General features: G+C 36.5%; 1 protein-coding gene across 3 annotated transcripts in view; it reads left to right on the plus strand.

The window, feature by feature from the left end:
- The window catches only part of USO1 (USO1 vesicle transport factor), a 93,075-nt gene that overhangs the window by 51,050 nt on the left and 25,229 nt on the right, over positions 1-16,796 (plus strand). For all 3 annotated transcript variants that reach the window (XM_060654846.3, XM_060654844.3, XM_060654845.3), the window contains 2 exons: positions 12,659-12,837; positions 16,445-16,585. In XM_060654846.3, the coding sequence (XP_060510829.1) occupies positions 12,659-12,837; positions 16,445-16,585 (320 nt within the window). The remainder of the gene's footprint in view (positions 1-12,658; positions 12,838-16,444; positions 16,586-16,796) is intronic.

Below are 16,796 nucleotides of genomic sequence, written 5' to 3' on the forward strand. Positions count from 1 at the left end.
CTAGGGAATGCAATTAGAGGGAAAAATGAGAACTCATACTTTATATTCTTTCTTTCATTATGGTTTGTTGAGTATAGATTTCTTCCTATTTCTATTTGATATTTGTTAGGCTTCTGGAATCTAGGTGATATCTTTCATCATTTCAAATTTCAGCTATCTCTCTCTTCAAATACTGCTTTATTTTCTCCTATCTTTCTAAACTCAGAATCAATTCTCTGTCATCTGATTTGGCTTTCACTTTATCTGTCTTACTTTCTCTTTTGTGTTTTCCATCTTTTTGTCTTTCCAATCTTTATTCTGTATTATTTCTTCTTTAAAAAAAATTTTTTTTAATGTCTATTTATTTTTGAAAGAGAGAGAAACAGAACACAAGTGGGGGAAGGGCAGAGAGAGAGGGAGACACAGAATCTGAAGCAGATTCCAGGCCCTGCACTGTCAGCATGAGCCCAACATGGGGCTTGAACCCCCAAACTGTGAGATCATGACCTGAGCTGAAGTCAGATGCTTAACCAACTGAGCCACCCAGGCGCCCCCCCCAGATTATTTCTTCTGACCTGTTTTCTGTTTCATCAATTCTCTCTTCACCTATATTTATTTATTTTTAAGTTTTTATTTAAATTCTAGTTAATGTACAGTTGAATATTAGTTTCAGGTGTACAGTTCAGTGATTCAAACACTTCCATACAACACCTGGTGCTTATCACAAGTGCACTCCTTCATCCCCATCACCTGTTTCACCCACTCCCTCCACCCACCTTCCTTCTGGTGACCAGTTTGTTCTCTATAGTTAAGAGTCCATTTCATGGTTTGCCTCTCTGTTTTTTTCCTGTGCTCATTTGTTTTGTTTCTTAAATTCCACAATTGAGTGTAGTCCTATGATATTTGTCTTTCTGTAACTTATTGCGGTTAGCATAATACTGTCTACCTCCATCCGCATTGTTGCAAATGGCAAGATTCCATTCTTTTTTGATGGCTTAGTAATACTCCATCGTGCACGTATATATGTGTGTGTATACACACACACACACACACACACACACACACATATATATACATACATGTATACATGCATACCATATCTCCTTTATCCATTCATCAGTTGATAGACACTTTGGCTGTTTCTGTAGTTTCACTGTTGTAGATGAAGCTGCTGTAAACTTTGGTGGGGGGGGTGTCCTTTTGAATTAGTATTTTTGTATTCTTTGGGTAAATACCTAGGAGTGCAATTGCTGGGTTGTGAGATAGTTCTGTTTTTAACTTTTTTGAGGAACTTCCGTATTATTTTCCAGAGAGTCTGCACCACTATGCATTCCCACCAACAGTGTAGGAGGATTCCCCTTTCCCTGTATCCTCACCAACACCTATTGTTTCTTGTGTTGTTTTTAGCTATTCTGACAGGTGTGAGTTAATATCTCATTGTAGTTTTAATTTGTATTTCCTTGATGGTGAATGATGTTGAGCATCTTTTCATGTGTCTGTTAGCCATCTGTATGTCTTTGGAAAAATGCCTATTCCTGTCTTCTCTTTTTTTAATTGGATTATTCATTTTTTTGGGTATTGAGTTTTATAAGTTCTTTATTTTGGATACTGACCCCTTATCGGATATGTCATTTGCAAATATCTTCTCCCATTCAGTAGGTTGCCTTTTAGTTTTGTTGATTGTTTCTTTCACTATGCAGAAGCTTTTTATTTTGATGACAAAAGCAAAAATAAACAATTGGGACTTTTATCTTTACTTGTATTTAATCTGCTGTTAAACATGTCTATTGAGAGATTTTCCCTCCCATTTTTATTGAAACATAGTTACCTACAACACTGTTATCAGTTTAAGGTGTACAACATGATTTGACTTAACATACTGTGAAATAATAAGATTAGTTAATATCCATCCATTGAATTTTTTTAAGATTTTATTATTTTTTTTAAGTAATCTCTACACTCAACATGGGGCTCAAACTCAACTCCAAAAGCAATAGTCACATGCTTTTGCAACAGAACCAGCCAGGCTGTTGAATTTTTAATTTCTTTTTTCTAGAGGTTCTGTTTCGTTCTTTAGCAAACTTGCTGTGTAATTTTTTTTTATAATTTCCTTTTCTTTGCAGATATTTTCAACTTACCTTTTATTTCTTTGAATGTAGGAAACCATTATTTTATAGTCTCTGATAATCCCAATATTTTTAAGTCTTTGTGGATTTGGAACTTTTGCTCTGTTTTGCTTTGGTTCTTATGCATTGTATAATATTTACTGGGTCCATGATTATCTTTGATTATGTGTTGTGTTTTACTTAACAGAATTAATTCATAATAATTTGAAGCCTAGGATGGAGGTAATTTCTTTCAGAGAAAACATGCTTATTTCTGCCAGGCCCTGGGAGTGCAATTTATCTGGGATCACCTTAATCGAGGTTTAAGGTCTGAGAGTTCCTAGACCACTCAGGCAATTCAAACCCAGGATACAAGATCTATCTTGACTAGTTAACTTTTGGTTGTTCTCACCCTGAGGATATAGCCATTTAAAGTCTCACCTTATTAGTGGAGAGTTTTATATTAGATTTCTTTCCCACTTTGTATATGCTCTTCGCTTTGATTTATTTTCCCTCTGCCCTGTAAGTTTGTCACAATGAAAGTTTTATATTTTCTAAGGTCGAGAAATGTACTCCCAGTCAAAAGGTATTTATACTTGCTTACCTCACTAAGATATTCATTTTCTTATCAATGTTAGCCTGCTAAACTGTAAACTCTTCATTGCTCCTGAGGCTTTTTTTGTTTTTAATTCAGCATTTTTAGTTGTTTTTAAGGAGAGGTTGATCCAAAAACCTAGCACTAGGGTTGGAGGAGAAAATTAGTTTATTTGCATTGACTGGACTGGGATCAGCAAGTAGAGTGGTAGTGTAGTTGACAGTTGGCTATATTACCCTGGAGGGGAGGGCCAGCCTGGATATAAAGATTTGAGTGTCTAGGGGCACCTGGGGGGCCCAGCTGGTTGAGTGTCCAACTTCTCATGGTTCATGGGTTCAAGCCCCACATTGGGCTCTGTGCTGACAGCCCAGAGCCTGGAGCCTGCTTCGGATTCTGTGTCTCCCTCTCTCTCTACCTCTCCCCTGCTCATACCCTGACTCTCTCTGTCTCTCAAAAATAAAAAACGTTAAAAAATTTAAAAAAGATTTGAGTGTCTAGAACATGAATGATAGATGAAGCAAAGATAAATGAGATAAAAGATGAGATGAGTCAGTCAGGGTAAGGAGTGAGAAGGGAAGTGCTAAACCAAAACCTAAGTTATACTAATAGTGAAGGGATGGCAGAGGAACAGGTATTGGCAAAAGAGACTGAGAAGAAACAGGCTGAGAAACAAGAGGAAACCCGCTGTAGAGAGGGTCTAGGGAGTGGGTAGCATTGTTAGAAGCTGCTGGGTTGTCAAACAAGATAAGGGCAGAAATGTACCTTTGAGATGTAGAACATGGACATCATTGATGACCTTGGGGAGAGCAGCTGTGTATAGTGGTTGCCTCAGAATCCATATTGCAGTGTCAGAATTAGAATTAGAATTAGATGTGGGAAGATAGAATAGTAGAGAAAACTCATGTAAAGAATTTGGAGAAGTCAGGGGAGAGAGGTGAAAAGGAATTGGAGGTTGACAAGGAATGTTTTTTATCCTCTTAAATTTTTTCTTGACATATGAAATATTTCAAAAATACAGGAAACAGTAAGAGATAGTGTAACAAACACTTGTACACATGTCATCCAATTCTATTAAATGTTTACATTTTGCTATACATGCTTTAGGTAATTTTTTTAAAGAAATAAAACACAAGAGATAGTTAAGTCCTTTGTATAACCATTATTACTCTGCCTTCCTTCTCTAAGATAACAGTATTCTGATTTTGTTTTTCCATCCAGTGTGTTTTTATACTTTTAACATGTGTTTGTGTGAGTCTATACACATGCACATCGTATGTTAATATATAGCATTATTTTGCATGTTCTCAAACTAGATAAAAAGTATCCTTCTGAGTATAATTTTACAACTGGCTGCTTTTATCCAACATGTTTTGAGATTTATCCATGTTGATACATGTTACTCTAGTTTATTCATTTTAAGTGCTATATATTATTCAGTAGTATAAATATTCTGTGATCTATTTTTTTAATTGAGTTGACAGATTGTATCTATCTTTGCTAATATAAACTGTTGTCACGAATGGTCTTTTGTGTCTACTTATGTATGGATTCACATTCTTGTCAATCCTTGCTTGCCAGTTTGATAGGTGTGAGATGGTATCTCACTCAGATTTTCACTTTTCATTTTGTAAACTAATGAGATTAAGCATATTTTCATGGTGTATTCACCATCCATTTTTGTTGATTTGTCTTTTACCCGTCTCAATTACCTGCTTACCCATGTTAGTGTAAGATCATTTTTCCTTTTCCAGTTGATTACTGAGAGTTCTTTATGTATTCTGGATACTAGTCCTTTGTTAATTATACATGTTTCAGTTATCTTCTTCTAGTCTATTTATACTATTTCTATTAAAGTTTAAATTTTTACTCACATATATTGGCTTTTTTAAAAAATGTTATTTTGGTAACCATGAGCCAGGTACTTTACATATGTTAGCTTATTTAATCTTTTTCTTTAATGTTTCTGAGAGAGAGAGAGAGAGAGAGAGAGAGAACACAAGTAGGGGAGGAGCAGAGAAAGAGAGAGACACACAGAATCCAAAGCAGACTCCAGGCTCTGAGCTGTCAGCACGAGCCCCACATGGGGCTCAAGCCCACAAACTGTGAGTTCATGACCTGAACCAAAGTTGGATGCTCAACCAGCTGAGCCAACCAGGCACCCCTAGCTTATTTAATCTTATACCACTTTGTGATGTATTATTATCATCTCTGATTTGTAGTTGAGGAAATGAAGTCTCTCACATATGGAGTCAGAATTTGATTCCACATAGGTCTGACCCCAAAGCAAGTGATCTGTGTCTTCTTATTATCTGATCAGAATTTAATAAAACCTATTTGAATAACATTTATGAGAAGCCACCAAGGTTCATCTGATTTACTTTCTGGATCTAGGATTACTTTCTCCTCTTTTTTATGTAATCTATAACTTGCCTACATTTGATCCCTTTTAGTTGTCCAAAATGTAAGTAACACATTTAAACTAGAGTGCCCTGTTATAATAAATAAATAAATAAATAAAAATATAAATATATAAATATATATAAATAAGTAAATTTATATATAAATAAATATATATTTATTTATTTATTTTTGAGAGAGAGGGAGAGGGGCAGAGAGAGATGGAAAGAGAGAATCCCAAGCAGGTTCCACACCCAGTGCACAGCCCGACATGGGGCTTAGTCTCACAAACCATGAGATTATGATCTGAGCCAAAATCAAGAGTTGGACACTTTACCAACTGAACCGCCCAGGTGCCCCATATAGGCTTTTAAAAATAGTTTATGCTTTTGTGTCTTGTTTAAAATTTTTCTCTCTACCTCAAGGTTGTAAAGAGCGTTTTCAACATTTTCTTCTACTAAAGGCTTTGCAATTTTATCTTTTGCATTTAATTAATATGGATTTTGCATTTGAAAGATGGTATGAGATTTGTAATCAAATACCTATATGTGTGAAGGTCTGCTTCTGAGTTCTCTGTTCTGTTCCATTTGTCTTTTTGTCTCACTCTATACTAAAACCACACTTTCTTAATTACTAAACCTCATAATAATCTCTTATCTATTAGAATATAGGAAAAACCTTTTATTTTGGCTCTCCTAAGCTTCCCAGATCCAATCCCAGTGTTAGATACCAGCAGAGTATTTGAGAATTCAACTCAATTCTGACACTGTCTACCCAGAGATAGTATCAGATTCTACCCAGAGATAGCATCGGATTCCATAGGTTTAGGCTTTAGTCCTACAAGGCTGCCCTCCACATCTCCCTTCAGATGCCAATCATAAGCCTTAGGCTGTTTTCCTGTGCTTCCGACCCACCTCACAGAATGCAGGGAAACACTTATGTTTACTGGTTTATTTTATCTTATTTTTTTTTATGTTTACTGGTTTGTTAAAGGATATAAATCAACAACCATATGAAGAAATATATAGAGGGAGGTCCCAAAGAAAGGAGCTTCTGTTCTTACAAAGCTTGGAGCCCAGCTCAGTGACGCATAGAAGCAATTTGTTTTCCCAAGTGTGGAGGCTCTCTGAAAAGAAGTGAAAAAACTGTGCTCTCGGATTTTTATGGAGTCTTCATTACGAATTCATAATTGACTAAGTCATTGGCCATTAGCTGATTCAACCTCCAGCCTCTCTCCCTTCCCTGGAGGTGGGGGAGTTGCCAGAGGGGGGTAGTGTACTGAAAATTCCAACCCTCTAGTCACATGGTTGTTCTTCCTGGCAACTAGTCCCTACCCTTGGGTGACATCCTCAAATCACCTTCATTAATAGCAAGATACCCATTTCACCTTTATGACCCTGAGGAGGTTTCAGGAACTGTGGCTGAAGACCAGATATATCTGAGAAATATATTTTGGTCATCTGAATGAATTCTGAATTCTCAGAATTAGCACGCCTTTTCCTTTTGTTCTTTTATTTGAATGAAACTTGTTTGCTAGTCCAGATCTATGAAAATCCCTGTTGGAAATTTTTTCCCCTAAAGTAATCTCTATACCCAGTGTGGGGGTTGAACTCACAACCCCAAGATCAAGAGTCACATGCTCTACCAACTGAGCCATTCAGGTGCCCTCTGTCAGGCACTTCCAATTTTGATTGGAAGTATATTGGACTTAGAGATTAAGGAGAATTTTCATCTCTACTGAATTGACTTTTCCCATTCATGAACCCAGGTCTATCTCTTAATTTGTAAAGATCTTCTTTTATGTCTTTGAGTCATGTTTTATAATTTTGAGCAAAAGGATGTTACACCTTTTCTTTTTTTGTTTTTTTAGATTCATTTCTAGGCATCTTACTTACAGTTTTTCTTAACCATATGCATGGGATGTTTTTCTACTACATTCTCAAACTGATCACTACTTGATTTTTCTTTGTTGATCTTGTGTCTAACCACCTTATTAAGCCAGTAGTTGTAATTGGGCTTTCTGTTTAGATGATCCTATTTTCTACTAATAACAGTAATTGTTTTTCTTCCTTTTCAGTTCTTGCACTACCTTTCTTTTTTGTCTTGCACTAGTTAGAATCTTTAGTACAGTTGAATGTTGCTGACTTTAATGAGAATGCTGATGTCTCACCATTAAGTTTGACTTTTGCTAAGAGTTTTTTTAATCATGAATGAATCTTAAACTGTAGTGAATTTTTTTTATATCTATGGAGATTATCATATTATTCTTCTTTAATCTATGAGGGTGTTTTCTTGAAAAAGAGAGGCTACAACCAACATAAGCAAGTAGAAAAAAGGGAGGATACAGGAGAGAGGGAGGATGATCAGTGGTACACAATACCAAAAAAAAAGAAGAAGAAGAAGAAGAAGGAATGGAATCCAGAGCAAGGGCAGGAATTGGCTTTTAAGATAGGAGAAGTACATCTTCCATCATAATGGGGAAGGCACAGGTGGAGATATAGCTCCTTTTTCAGACTTGAAGAAGTAAAGATGGGGAGGGGGGTAGGGTGTTGAGTTGAAGACAGAGTAATATGCTAAGAGTGAAAGAGGAGGACACAGTTGAGAATTATGGAGAAGGTTAAAAAGTCTTTTGGAAAATAGAGGAGAGCTAGTTGACTGTTGAAATTAGGAAGATTTCCAGTCAGGGATAAAGGTGCCATTAAGGATTTTCACTGGGATTTTCTAGCACTGCAGTCTGCTTGATTATGTGATTGCATCCCCCCACTCCCTTCCAGTACTCAGCTGCCGAGCTGCAAGATAGAGAAAAAGCCAAGCAGTTAGTTTTTCACAGGGTTGTGTCTTTTCCAGGAAGGTACCATGAAAAGATAGTAAGGCAAGAGAACTTAGTATATTACCTATAGAGTGTAAGAAAGGAAGATCTATATAATCTAAGCTAGATAGGGAAGGAAGTAAAGATGGGGTTTCTAAAATGGGAGTTTCAAAAACTTATTGATGGGTTGAAAGTCTCAGGGAAGTCATAGAACAGATATGTTGAGAATATTGAGCTGGAAAGATGGGAGGTTTTAGTAATGGAATGAGAATTCTCTCTGAAGATGAGGACAAGGAACTTAGAAGTCCAGGTATTAGATGGATTGTCTTTGGAATCAAGAGTGACAGCAGTAAGTAGAGAAAGAAGATTTGGAGCAAGATGCTGGCGATGTTTTCAGTGAACAAAGAGTAGTGACCACGTTTTTTTACTTAAATGCAATTAGGAATGGTAAGAGATGGATGGTATAGGCAGGTGGCCTGATCCTCAAAGGAACAGGAGATTTTGTGAGAGGGTAGAGGAACTTTGGTCTCTGGAAAGTACACTGGGCCAGTAGGATCACAGAATCCATATCCTGACTCTGAGGTACATGGGATTGAGAGCATGATCTGCTTTCACTTCAGAATGTTACAAGGTAAGGTAGCTTCTTTAAAGAAAAAAGCATTTCATGAAGTGATTGAGGGTTTTGTTAACTAATATTTGGGAGTTGGAGGTAACATATAAAAGAGTTTGAAAGGAGATTAAGTAGAGGAAAAAAAAGTATTTTAAAATGAGAACATAAAAGAGCATAGGTGATTAGCAAGGTGCATATTTTCAGAGATGACCAAGGAAAACAGGGATTTTAAGGCAACATAGAATTAGCTTGTCTTTAGGATTGCTAAGATAAGTCCCAGTGGCTCCTTGTAACTGATGGTGGCCTTCACACAGTGGAGGGAAGGCTGCCAGTTATAGTGAGGGCTTTGACATTCTGTTTCCTCCAGAGCGTTCAGATGCTTCTGGTGGCAGATCTTATTTAATGGAGATTTATGGTCCTTCGTAAGGGATATAGTGGTTCCTCTTCAGGAGGTGAGGATCCACATGGTTCAGCAGTATGAGGTGAGGAAGCCTCTAATTTGGAGAGATCAGGATTGGTTAAATCAGAGATTTTTTTTTTTTAATTTTTTTTTTTTTAACGTTTATTTATTTTTGAGACAGAGAGAGACAGAGCATGAACAGGGGAGGGGCAGAGAGAGAGGGAGACAGAGAATCCGAAACAGGCTCCAGGCTCTGAGCTGTCAGCACAGAGCCCGACGCGGGGCTCGAACTCACAGACCGCGAGATCATGACCTGAGCCAAAGTCGGACACTTAACCGACCGAGCCACCCAGGCGCCCCTAAATCAGAGATTTTTAAAAGGACTTAAAATATGCACGTTAAAGATTTTATTTCAAGTTCAATGTAATACATTTTTTTCTAACGTGCATTGCTATACTGATCTTTTGAGTTAGGGCCAAAACCTTTTCTTTGAATATGGGTCCACTCATTGGAGTTTTTCCATCTTTCTGCATGTTTCATATATCATATCTATAATACATCATGTAGGATTTGCTTTTTTATTTCTTTACAGTGGAATGCAAGATCTTTCTGGGTTTTTACAGTTACTTTTCTTGTTTTTTAGACTTGTATTGCCCATATATAACAACAGCTGTTCTTAATGACTTGCTTTCATTAAGTTTTGCCAAAGACTTAAACTTAGTTTTTATAAAAATAGCTGTGTTATTATATAGTCCCCTCGTATGTATGGGGAATACATTCCAGGACGCCCAGTGGATGCCTGAAACCGCAGATAGTGCCAAATCCTATGTATATTATGTTTTCTGCTGTGCATACATACCTATGATAATGTTTAATTTATAAATCAGGTACAATAAGAGATCAACAACAACTAATAATAAAATAGGACAATTGTAACAATATGCTGTAATTAAAGTTACGTGAATAATAGTTAATAACTAGTGCAAATAGCATGGTGGATTTGTAAATTACGAAAGTAATTTACTTTTAGATACAATACCAAAGGCATGATCCATGAAAGAGAAAATTGATAAGTGGGGCTTCATTAATGTTGAAAATTTCTCTACAAGACACTGTTAAGAGAATGAAAAGAATAAACCAAAGGCTGGAAGAAAATATTGGCATATTATATCTCAGAAGGAAGTTGTATCCCAAATACTCAAAGGACTCTTAAAATTCAACAATAAACAATGGGAAAAAATAACACCAAAGAAGATATATAGATGGCAGATAGCATATGAAAAGATGCTCAACATCATATGTCATTAGGGAAATGCAAACTAAAACAGGGACTACAGATGCTTTCATTCGTTGCTGGTGGGATGCAAAATGACACTTTGGAAGGCAGTTTGGCACTTTGTTACCAGACTAAACATACTCTTACCATATGAGCCAACAATCACACTCCTTGGTATTTCTCCAAATGAGTGGAAAAATTATATCCATACAAAATCTTGCCCTCGAATGTTTATAGTGGCTCTATTTATAATTGTTAAAACTTAAAAGCAATCAAAATGTCCTTCAGTAGGTGTATGGGTAAACTGTGGTACATCCAGACGATCCAATATTATTCAACAATAAAACAGCATCAAGCCATGAAAAGACATGGAGGAACCTTAAATGCGTATTGCTCAGTGAAATAAGCCAGCCTGAAAGACTATATACTCTGTGATTCCAACTGTATAATATCTGGAAAAGACAAAACTATATACACACAGCAAAAAGATGAATGATTGCCAGGCATTTGGGGTGGGAGAAAAGAGAAATGAGTAGGTGTAACAGAGGATTTTAGAGCAGTGAAGTTATCCTATCCTGTAATGGTAGATAAATGATATTATATGTGTGTCAAAACTAATATGCTAAACCCCACACAACACAGAGTAAACCCTAATGTAAACCATGGGCTTTAATAATGTATCAGTTTTCATTCATCAGTCTAACAAATGTACCACACTAATGCTAGCTACTAATAAAAGGGGAAACGGAGGGAGAGAGTATATGGGGATTCCTTTTATTTGTTGCTCATTTTTTCTGTAAACCTAAAGCTGCTCTAAGATATAAAGTGGGTTTTTTTTAAGTTTTTAATTTTATTCTGAGAGAGAAAGAATCCCAAGCAGACTCCATGCTGTCAGCACAGAGCCCAATGCAGGCCTCAAACCCATGAACTGTGAGATCATGACCTAAGTCAAAATTAAGAGTCAGACAGACGCCCAGCCGACTCAGCCACCCAGGCATCCCTAAAGTTTTATTTAATCTCTACACTCATTGTAGGGCTCAAACTCAAACAACCCCAACTGAGATCAAGGGTCATGTGCTCTTCTGACTGAGCCAGCCAGGTGCCCCAAAAATAAAGTCTATTTAAAAAAGAAACTGGGGCTCCTGGGTGGCTCAGTCAGTTAAGCATCCGACTTCAGCTCGGGTCATGATCTCGCGGTTTGTGAGTTCAAGCCCCACATTGGGCTCTGTGCTGACAGCTCAGAGCCTGGAGTCTGCTTCGGATTCTGTGTCTCCCTCTCTCTCTGCCCTTCCCCTGCTCATGCTCTGTCTCTCTCTGTCTCAAAAATAAAACATTAAAAAAATTTAAAAAACTGATTTTTATAAACACAGACCTCAACTACTAGGAGTAAATGTGTGAGTGTACCTTGCAGAGGAACTTACTAGCTGTGAACATCTAACATTAGTCATATTCTTTTTTTTTTGTTTGTTTTAATGTTTATCTTTATTTTTGAGACAGAGACAGAGCATGAGTGGGGGAGAGGCAGAGAGAGAGGGAGACACAGAATCGGAAGCAGGCTCCAGGCTCTGAGCTATCAGTACAGAGCCCAACGCAGAGCTCGAACTCGTCAACTGCGAGATCATGACCTGAGCTGAAGTCAGATGCTCAACCGACTGAGCCACCCAGGCACCCCAACATTAGTCATATTCTTAACAGAGGAGACAGATCCTTGGTTAGACTAACACATGATAGAGATCAGTTGATGAGCTTTAAGCCGTGATGATAGTATATGCTGTAGTGTGGATGGAACTACCCTATAGAATAGTATGTTGTAAGCAAAGATAGAAGTAAATGGAGAAGAGGAACCAGGAAAGATAGGAAGCGTGAGGAGTGGCCAGAGATCTGTAAGGAAAATCATGAGAGAGTAGTTATTAGAAACCAAGGGAAGAGGAAGTTTCAAGGAAGAGACTCAAGACAACAATGTCCAGTGCTTCTTAGTGACTAAATAAGATATGATTTATTCATTCAACAAATATTTAATAGTGAGCTGATATGTATAGACCTGATATCTTGTTTCTGTCTGTGGTGAGGATATAGAGTAGGTCACTGTATCCTAGTAGGACATTCACATTCCTGTCTTTATGAATTATAATCTAGTAGAGAAGACAGATACTACATAATAATAAAAGGAGCAGTTTCTTGTGAAAGCATGTGGCTGGTGATGCCAACCTAGTCATCAGGTCTTGATATTTAATCTGGGATCTGAAGAAAAAATCTGAGTTATTGAGGTGAGGGGTAGTTGAACAGAGAGGTCAAGAGATCACTGGAAACCTAAGAAAGAGCACGCAGATTGTGGCCTGTGACCATCAGGAGTCAGAACAGGCTTTTTGCCTTGCTGTACTGAAGAAATGCTGAGTTTGAAGTTTTGTCTTATTTAAGTGTTTGGGGAGTGAATTTTCCTTCAGGTTTTATCAGCCTTAACACTTCCATTTTACATTCTTTTCTCAGGCATAGTAGTGGAAGATTGTCTGATTTTGCTCCAAAACTTGTTAAAAAACAACAATTCCAATCAAAATTTTTTTAAAGAAGGCTCATATATTCAACGTATGAAACCTTGGTTTGATGTTGGCGATGAAAATTCTGGCTGGTCTGCACAGAAAGTGACTAATCTGCACGTAATGCTACAGGTACACTATAGTTAGACATAAATGTGACAAGAATTTTGACAACATTCCTTTCAAAGAAAAGAAAATTGCTTGTATTTGATAAATCTAGGATATTGAGTTGGTTTCAGATGGGCCTAAAAGAAAACCTTTTAATATGAAGATTTGCAGTTATGCTCAGAGATAGAGATCCACTGCCATTAACTGCTCCCTCCAACCCCCAGTACATATGCCCATGACTCAACTTCAATAATTATTAACATGTGGCAATTTTGTTTCATCTTTTATTCCCTTCTCTTGCCCTGCTGGATTATTTGTATTTTATTTTATTTTATTATTTTATTTTATTTATTTTTAAGGTTTATTTATTTTGAGAGAGAGAGAGAGTGAGCAGGGGAGGGTGGGGCGGGGGGAAGAGAGAGAATCCCAAGTAGTCTGTGCTACAGAGCCTGACTCAGGGCTCGAACTCAGGAACCGTGAAGTCCTGACCTGAGCCAAATCCAAGAGTCAGATGCCTAACTGATTGAGCCACTCAGGCACCCTGCCCTGCTGGATTATTTTAAAGCAAATCCAAACGTATAGTTTCCTGATGGGTTTTGCACCCAGAGAATAATAGGTTAGATTGTTGATTTGAATTTTTTAAATCTACTTTCTTCAGTTAAGGTTCTAATGTAAATTTTAATGTACGGAATACTGCGTTCGGCAAATAAATTCACTCAGTAGACATTTACTGAGAGCTAGGCAGTGACTGCTAGGAAATGAATGATAATGTCCTTGCCTCCAAAGATTAATAATCTGTTTTAAGTCTGATATAAGTTAAAATGACAAGTCACCTGCAATTTTATTTTAGCTTACTGTTGATGAATGGTAAAAGTGAAGACAATAGGATCCCAAATGATTTCTGCATCAGAGAAAATATGAAGTTCTTTGAAGTATTTTACTTACTTATTCCTTTTATTATTCCCTCTCCAAACCCTTAAGTTTATAAACTAGCTTCCCAGCTTACTGGCTCTCTGGTGATTCTTGTGGGTCTTTGAATATCTCTGAATTGTTCCTACATCTCTGAAATTGTTTTCCTCAAAACTAGATGGATAGTTTCTCTAGTAATTAGAGTCTGAATATCGTTGCATGCCCTGGGAGTTGCCTGTGTAGGGTTAATTGGTAATTAAGGTGACCAGATGCCCCATTTTGCCAGGCTAATAATCGTTTTGTAATTACGAACAGTGTCCTCTTTCACTTCTAAAGTGTCCCAATTTAGATAATAAATTATAGTTACCTTATATAGAATATGCCTCAAACCTGTCAGGAAAATATTTTACAGAACATGGGTAGAATATTTCTATTTTATACTCCCCACTTCATCCTTTCTACTTTCACATGTCAATATTACACATTTCAAGACTTAGTTTTTCAACATGTTTTTTGCACCTTAGAAATAGCATTCCAAGTATAAGCTTGATATTTTGCCCAACACCACTTTCTTAATAAAAGAAATTCCTGTAGAAAAATACCTTTCAAAACATGATTAGACAGAGCGAAGGGATCTGGTGATGTGCAAAAGCTTATATATATCCTACCAAGCAGGGAAAATTTAAACTGCTAGAGGAGTCCACTCATGTTTTATGGCTTAGAGTACTAAGCAAAGAATCATTTTTGAAGAAAGCCGCTGTTTAAAAAGTACTACTTTACCAAAAGAAAAAAAAAATTAGACTAGGGTGCTGCATATAAACAAAAAAATACATTATTTTTACATATGTAGTAAATTGGTTAAGTTTTTTTTACTTTTAAAAAGTAAATAAAATCTTAAAGAATGTAAACTTCAAAATAAACTGAATTTAATTCACTTCAATATATTCTCCATCTCAAAGATTGAGTAGTTAATGCATTCATGACTTCGCAGGCCACAGGTTATCTTCTGCTTTTCAGCCTATTACTGTGCTGTTTCCTTATAGCTTTATTTAGGGTTGCTTGTATTTCCAGTTCTCTGTTATGCACCAAATGAAAATGCATCAAAAATGAGGATAAACAGTCCTATTTGGACAGATAACTTCCTAACTGGAATTATTCATCATTGTGTTGAAATCATGATTGATTTTAAAAATTCTATAAATTGAAATCGATGTGTTTGAGGGTATTCATTCAAATTTTACAGATTAAATTTTGGGGAAGCATCTTTTTGAAAAGTTTTTTAGTCCTAAAACACTTGAATTTTTCTTGGAATGATAGTGTTATGACTAGTTCTGCCTCCTATTCCTATAGGAATATACCCTTATATATCATTTTTTGGACAGATACTGCCAGCAGTTCCCAGAAAGCTCATTACCTTATGAGAGAATCCTTTTCATTGTTGGGTAATTCTAGCTCTTAAAAACTTCATATAATGAGTCAAAATCTGCCTTCTACAAACTTCCCCCTGTTTTGCTCTCAGGGAAAATATAAGTCCATTCCTTACGGTATTTTACGTATTTGAATGTTGTTACTAAGTCTTCCCTTATGTTGTTATCCTTATAATAAATATTCCCTCTTTCTTCAATCACCTTTTCCTATTTCTCTGTCATCTAGAAGATTGATAATTACTTTTTCTTTATTTACCTCATCAATAAAGATACCCAACTGCTATTAGATGATACTAAGGAATTATTGTTGATTTTGTTAGCTACAGTAATGGCATGATGATCATGTTTTTTAAAATTCTTTTTAGTTAGAGGCATATGTAGAAATATTTATGGGAGAAGTGACAAATAGCTTGGTATTGCTTTAAATATATATATATATATATTTCAATTAGGGATAAGAGGAGAATAAAACAAAAACCAAAACAAAAAGCCATGGAGGTCTAACCAGAAAGGTCTAAAGATTTGAGCCATTATGTAATTCTAAAGCTTCTCTCTAGTGACATCAATGTATTAATCAACCCTCTTAATAAAAATATTATAAAATCCCATTTGATCTTAATATACAAGGTTTTGTACACACATAGACTGGTAAGTCTAGTTTTAAAATACAAGCTATATGTGAAATTATTTTGAAGACGTAACTGCTGAACATTTGTTTGGGATGACATTTTTTATGTTTCTCAGACTTCATGTTCAAGTTCAGACTAATCATAGAACCGTAAAGGTTTCATTAGCATTAACAATCAATGAGGCCAGCCCCTTGCCTAACGCATAAATCTTCTACCATGTCTTCAGGGGTTAGTTTTGGTCTCTCTTTAAGTATCTCCAGTTTAGGGGGACTTTATTTCACCCCAAGCCATTCTATTTTCAGACCTTCTCCATAATTAGGTAGTTCATCTTTACTTTGGTAAGAAATATACCACCCTGTTACTTATTCATTCATTTATTGACTATACACTATGTTATAAATACTGGGCCTTTTCTTTGGAATACAAAAATGACTGAGGCAGTTTCTACTCTGGGAGTTCACAATCACCTGAAGGAGACAAACTGGCGTAATGTGCTATGTACTATAACAGAACTATTGCCATGAGAGCGTGAAGGAAAGAGCATCTAGATCTGGCTGAATAGGTGAGGGGAATCCTTTATATAGACGTTCTTGTTCATACAGATAATTTGCCTCAAGACTTTTCACATCTTTAAAAGACCACTTTTGCTTTCTCTTTCTTTCACAGCTGGTTCGTGTGCTGGTATCTCCCACCAACCCTCCGGGTGCTACCAGTAGCTGCCAGAAAGCTATGTTCCAGTGTGGCTTACTGCAGCAACTTTGCACTATCCTAATGGCCACTGGAGTGCCTGCTGATATCCTGACTGAGGTAAACCAAATGGAGGCAGAGGCTACTCTTGCGGAAGTTGAAATCAGGAATCCTAAGAAGAATTAGATGTCAGCTGAAGGCAAAACAGTAATAGTTAACCATTTTTATATGTTAAATTCCTTATTGATCCTACTAAAATATAATTTGCATAATGATGACAGTATTAATTCCAAAAGGTGTACTCATCCCTCAAGTTTAATAATATATAAAT

This window comes from Panthera onca, chromosome B1 (genome assembly GCF_046562875.1).
Source record: "Panthera onca isolate mPanOnc1 chromosome B1, mPanOnc1 haplotype 2, whole genome shotgun sequence".
NCBI classification, from domain to species: domain Eukaryota; kingdom Metazoa; phylum Chordata; class Mammalia; order Carnivora; family Felidae; genus Panthera; species Panthera onca.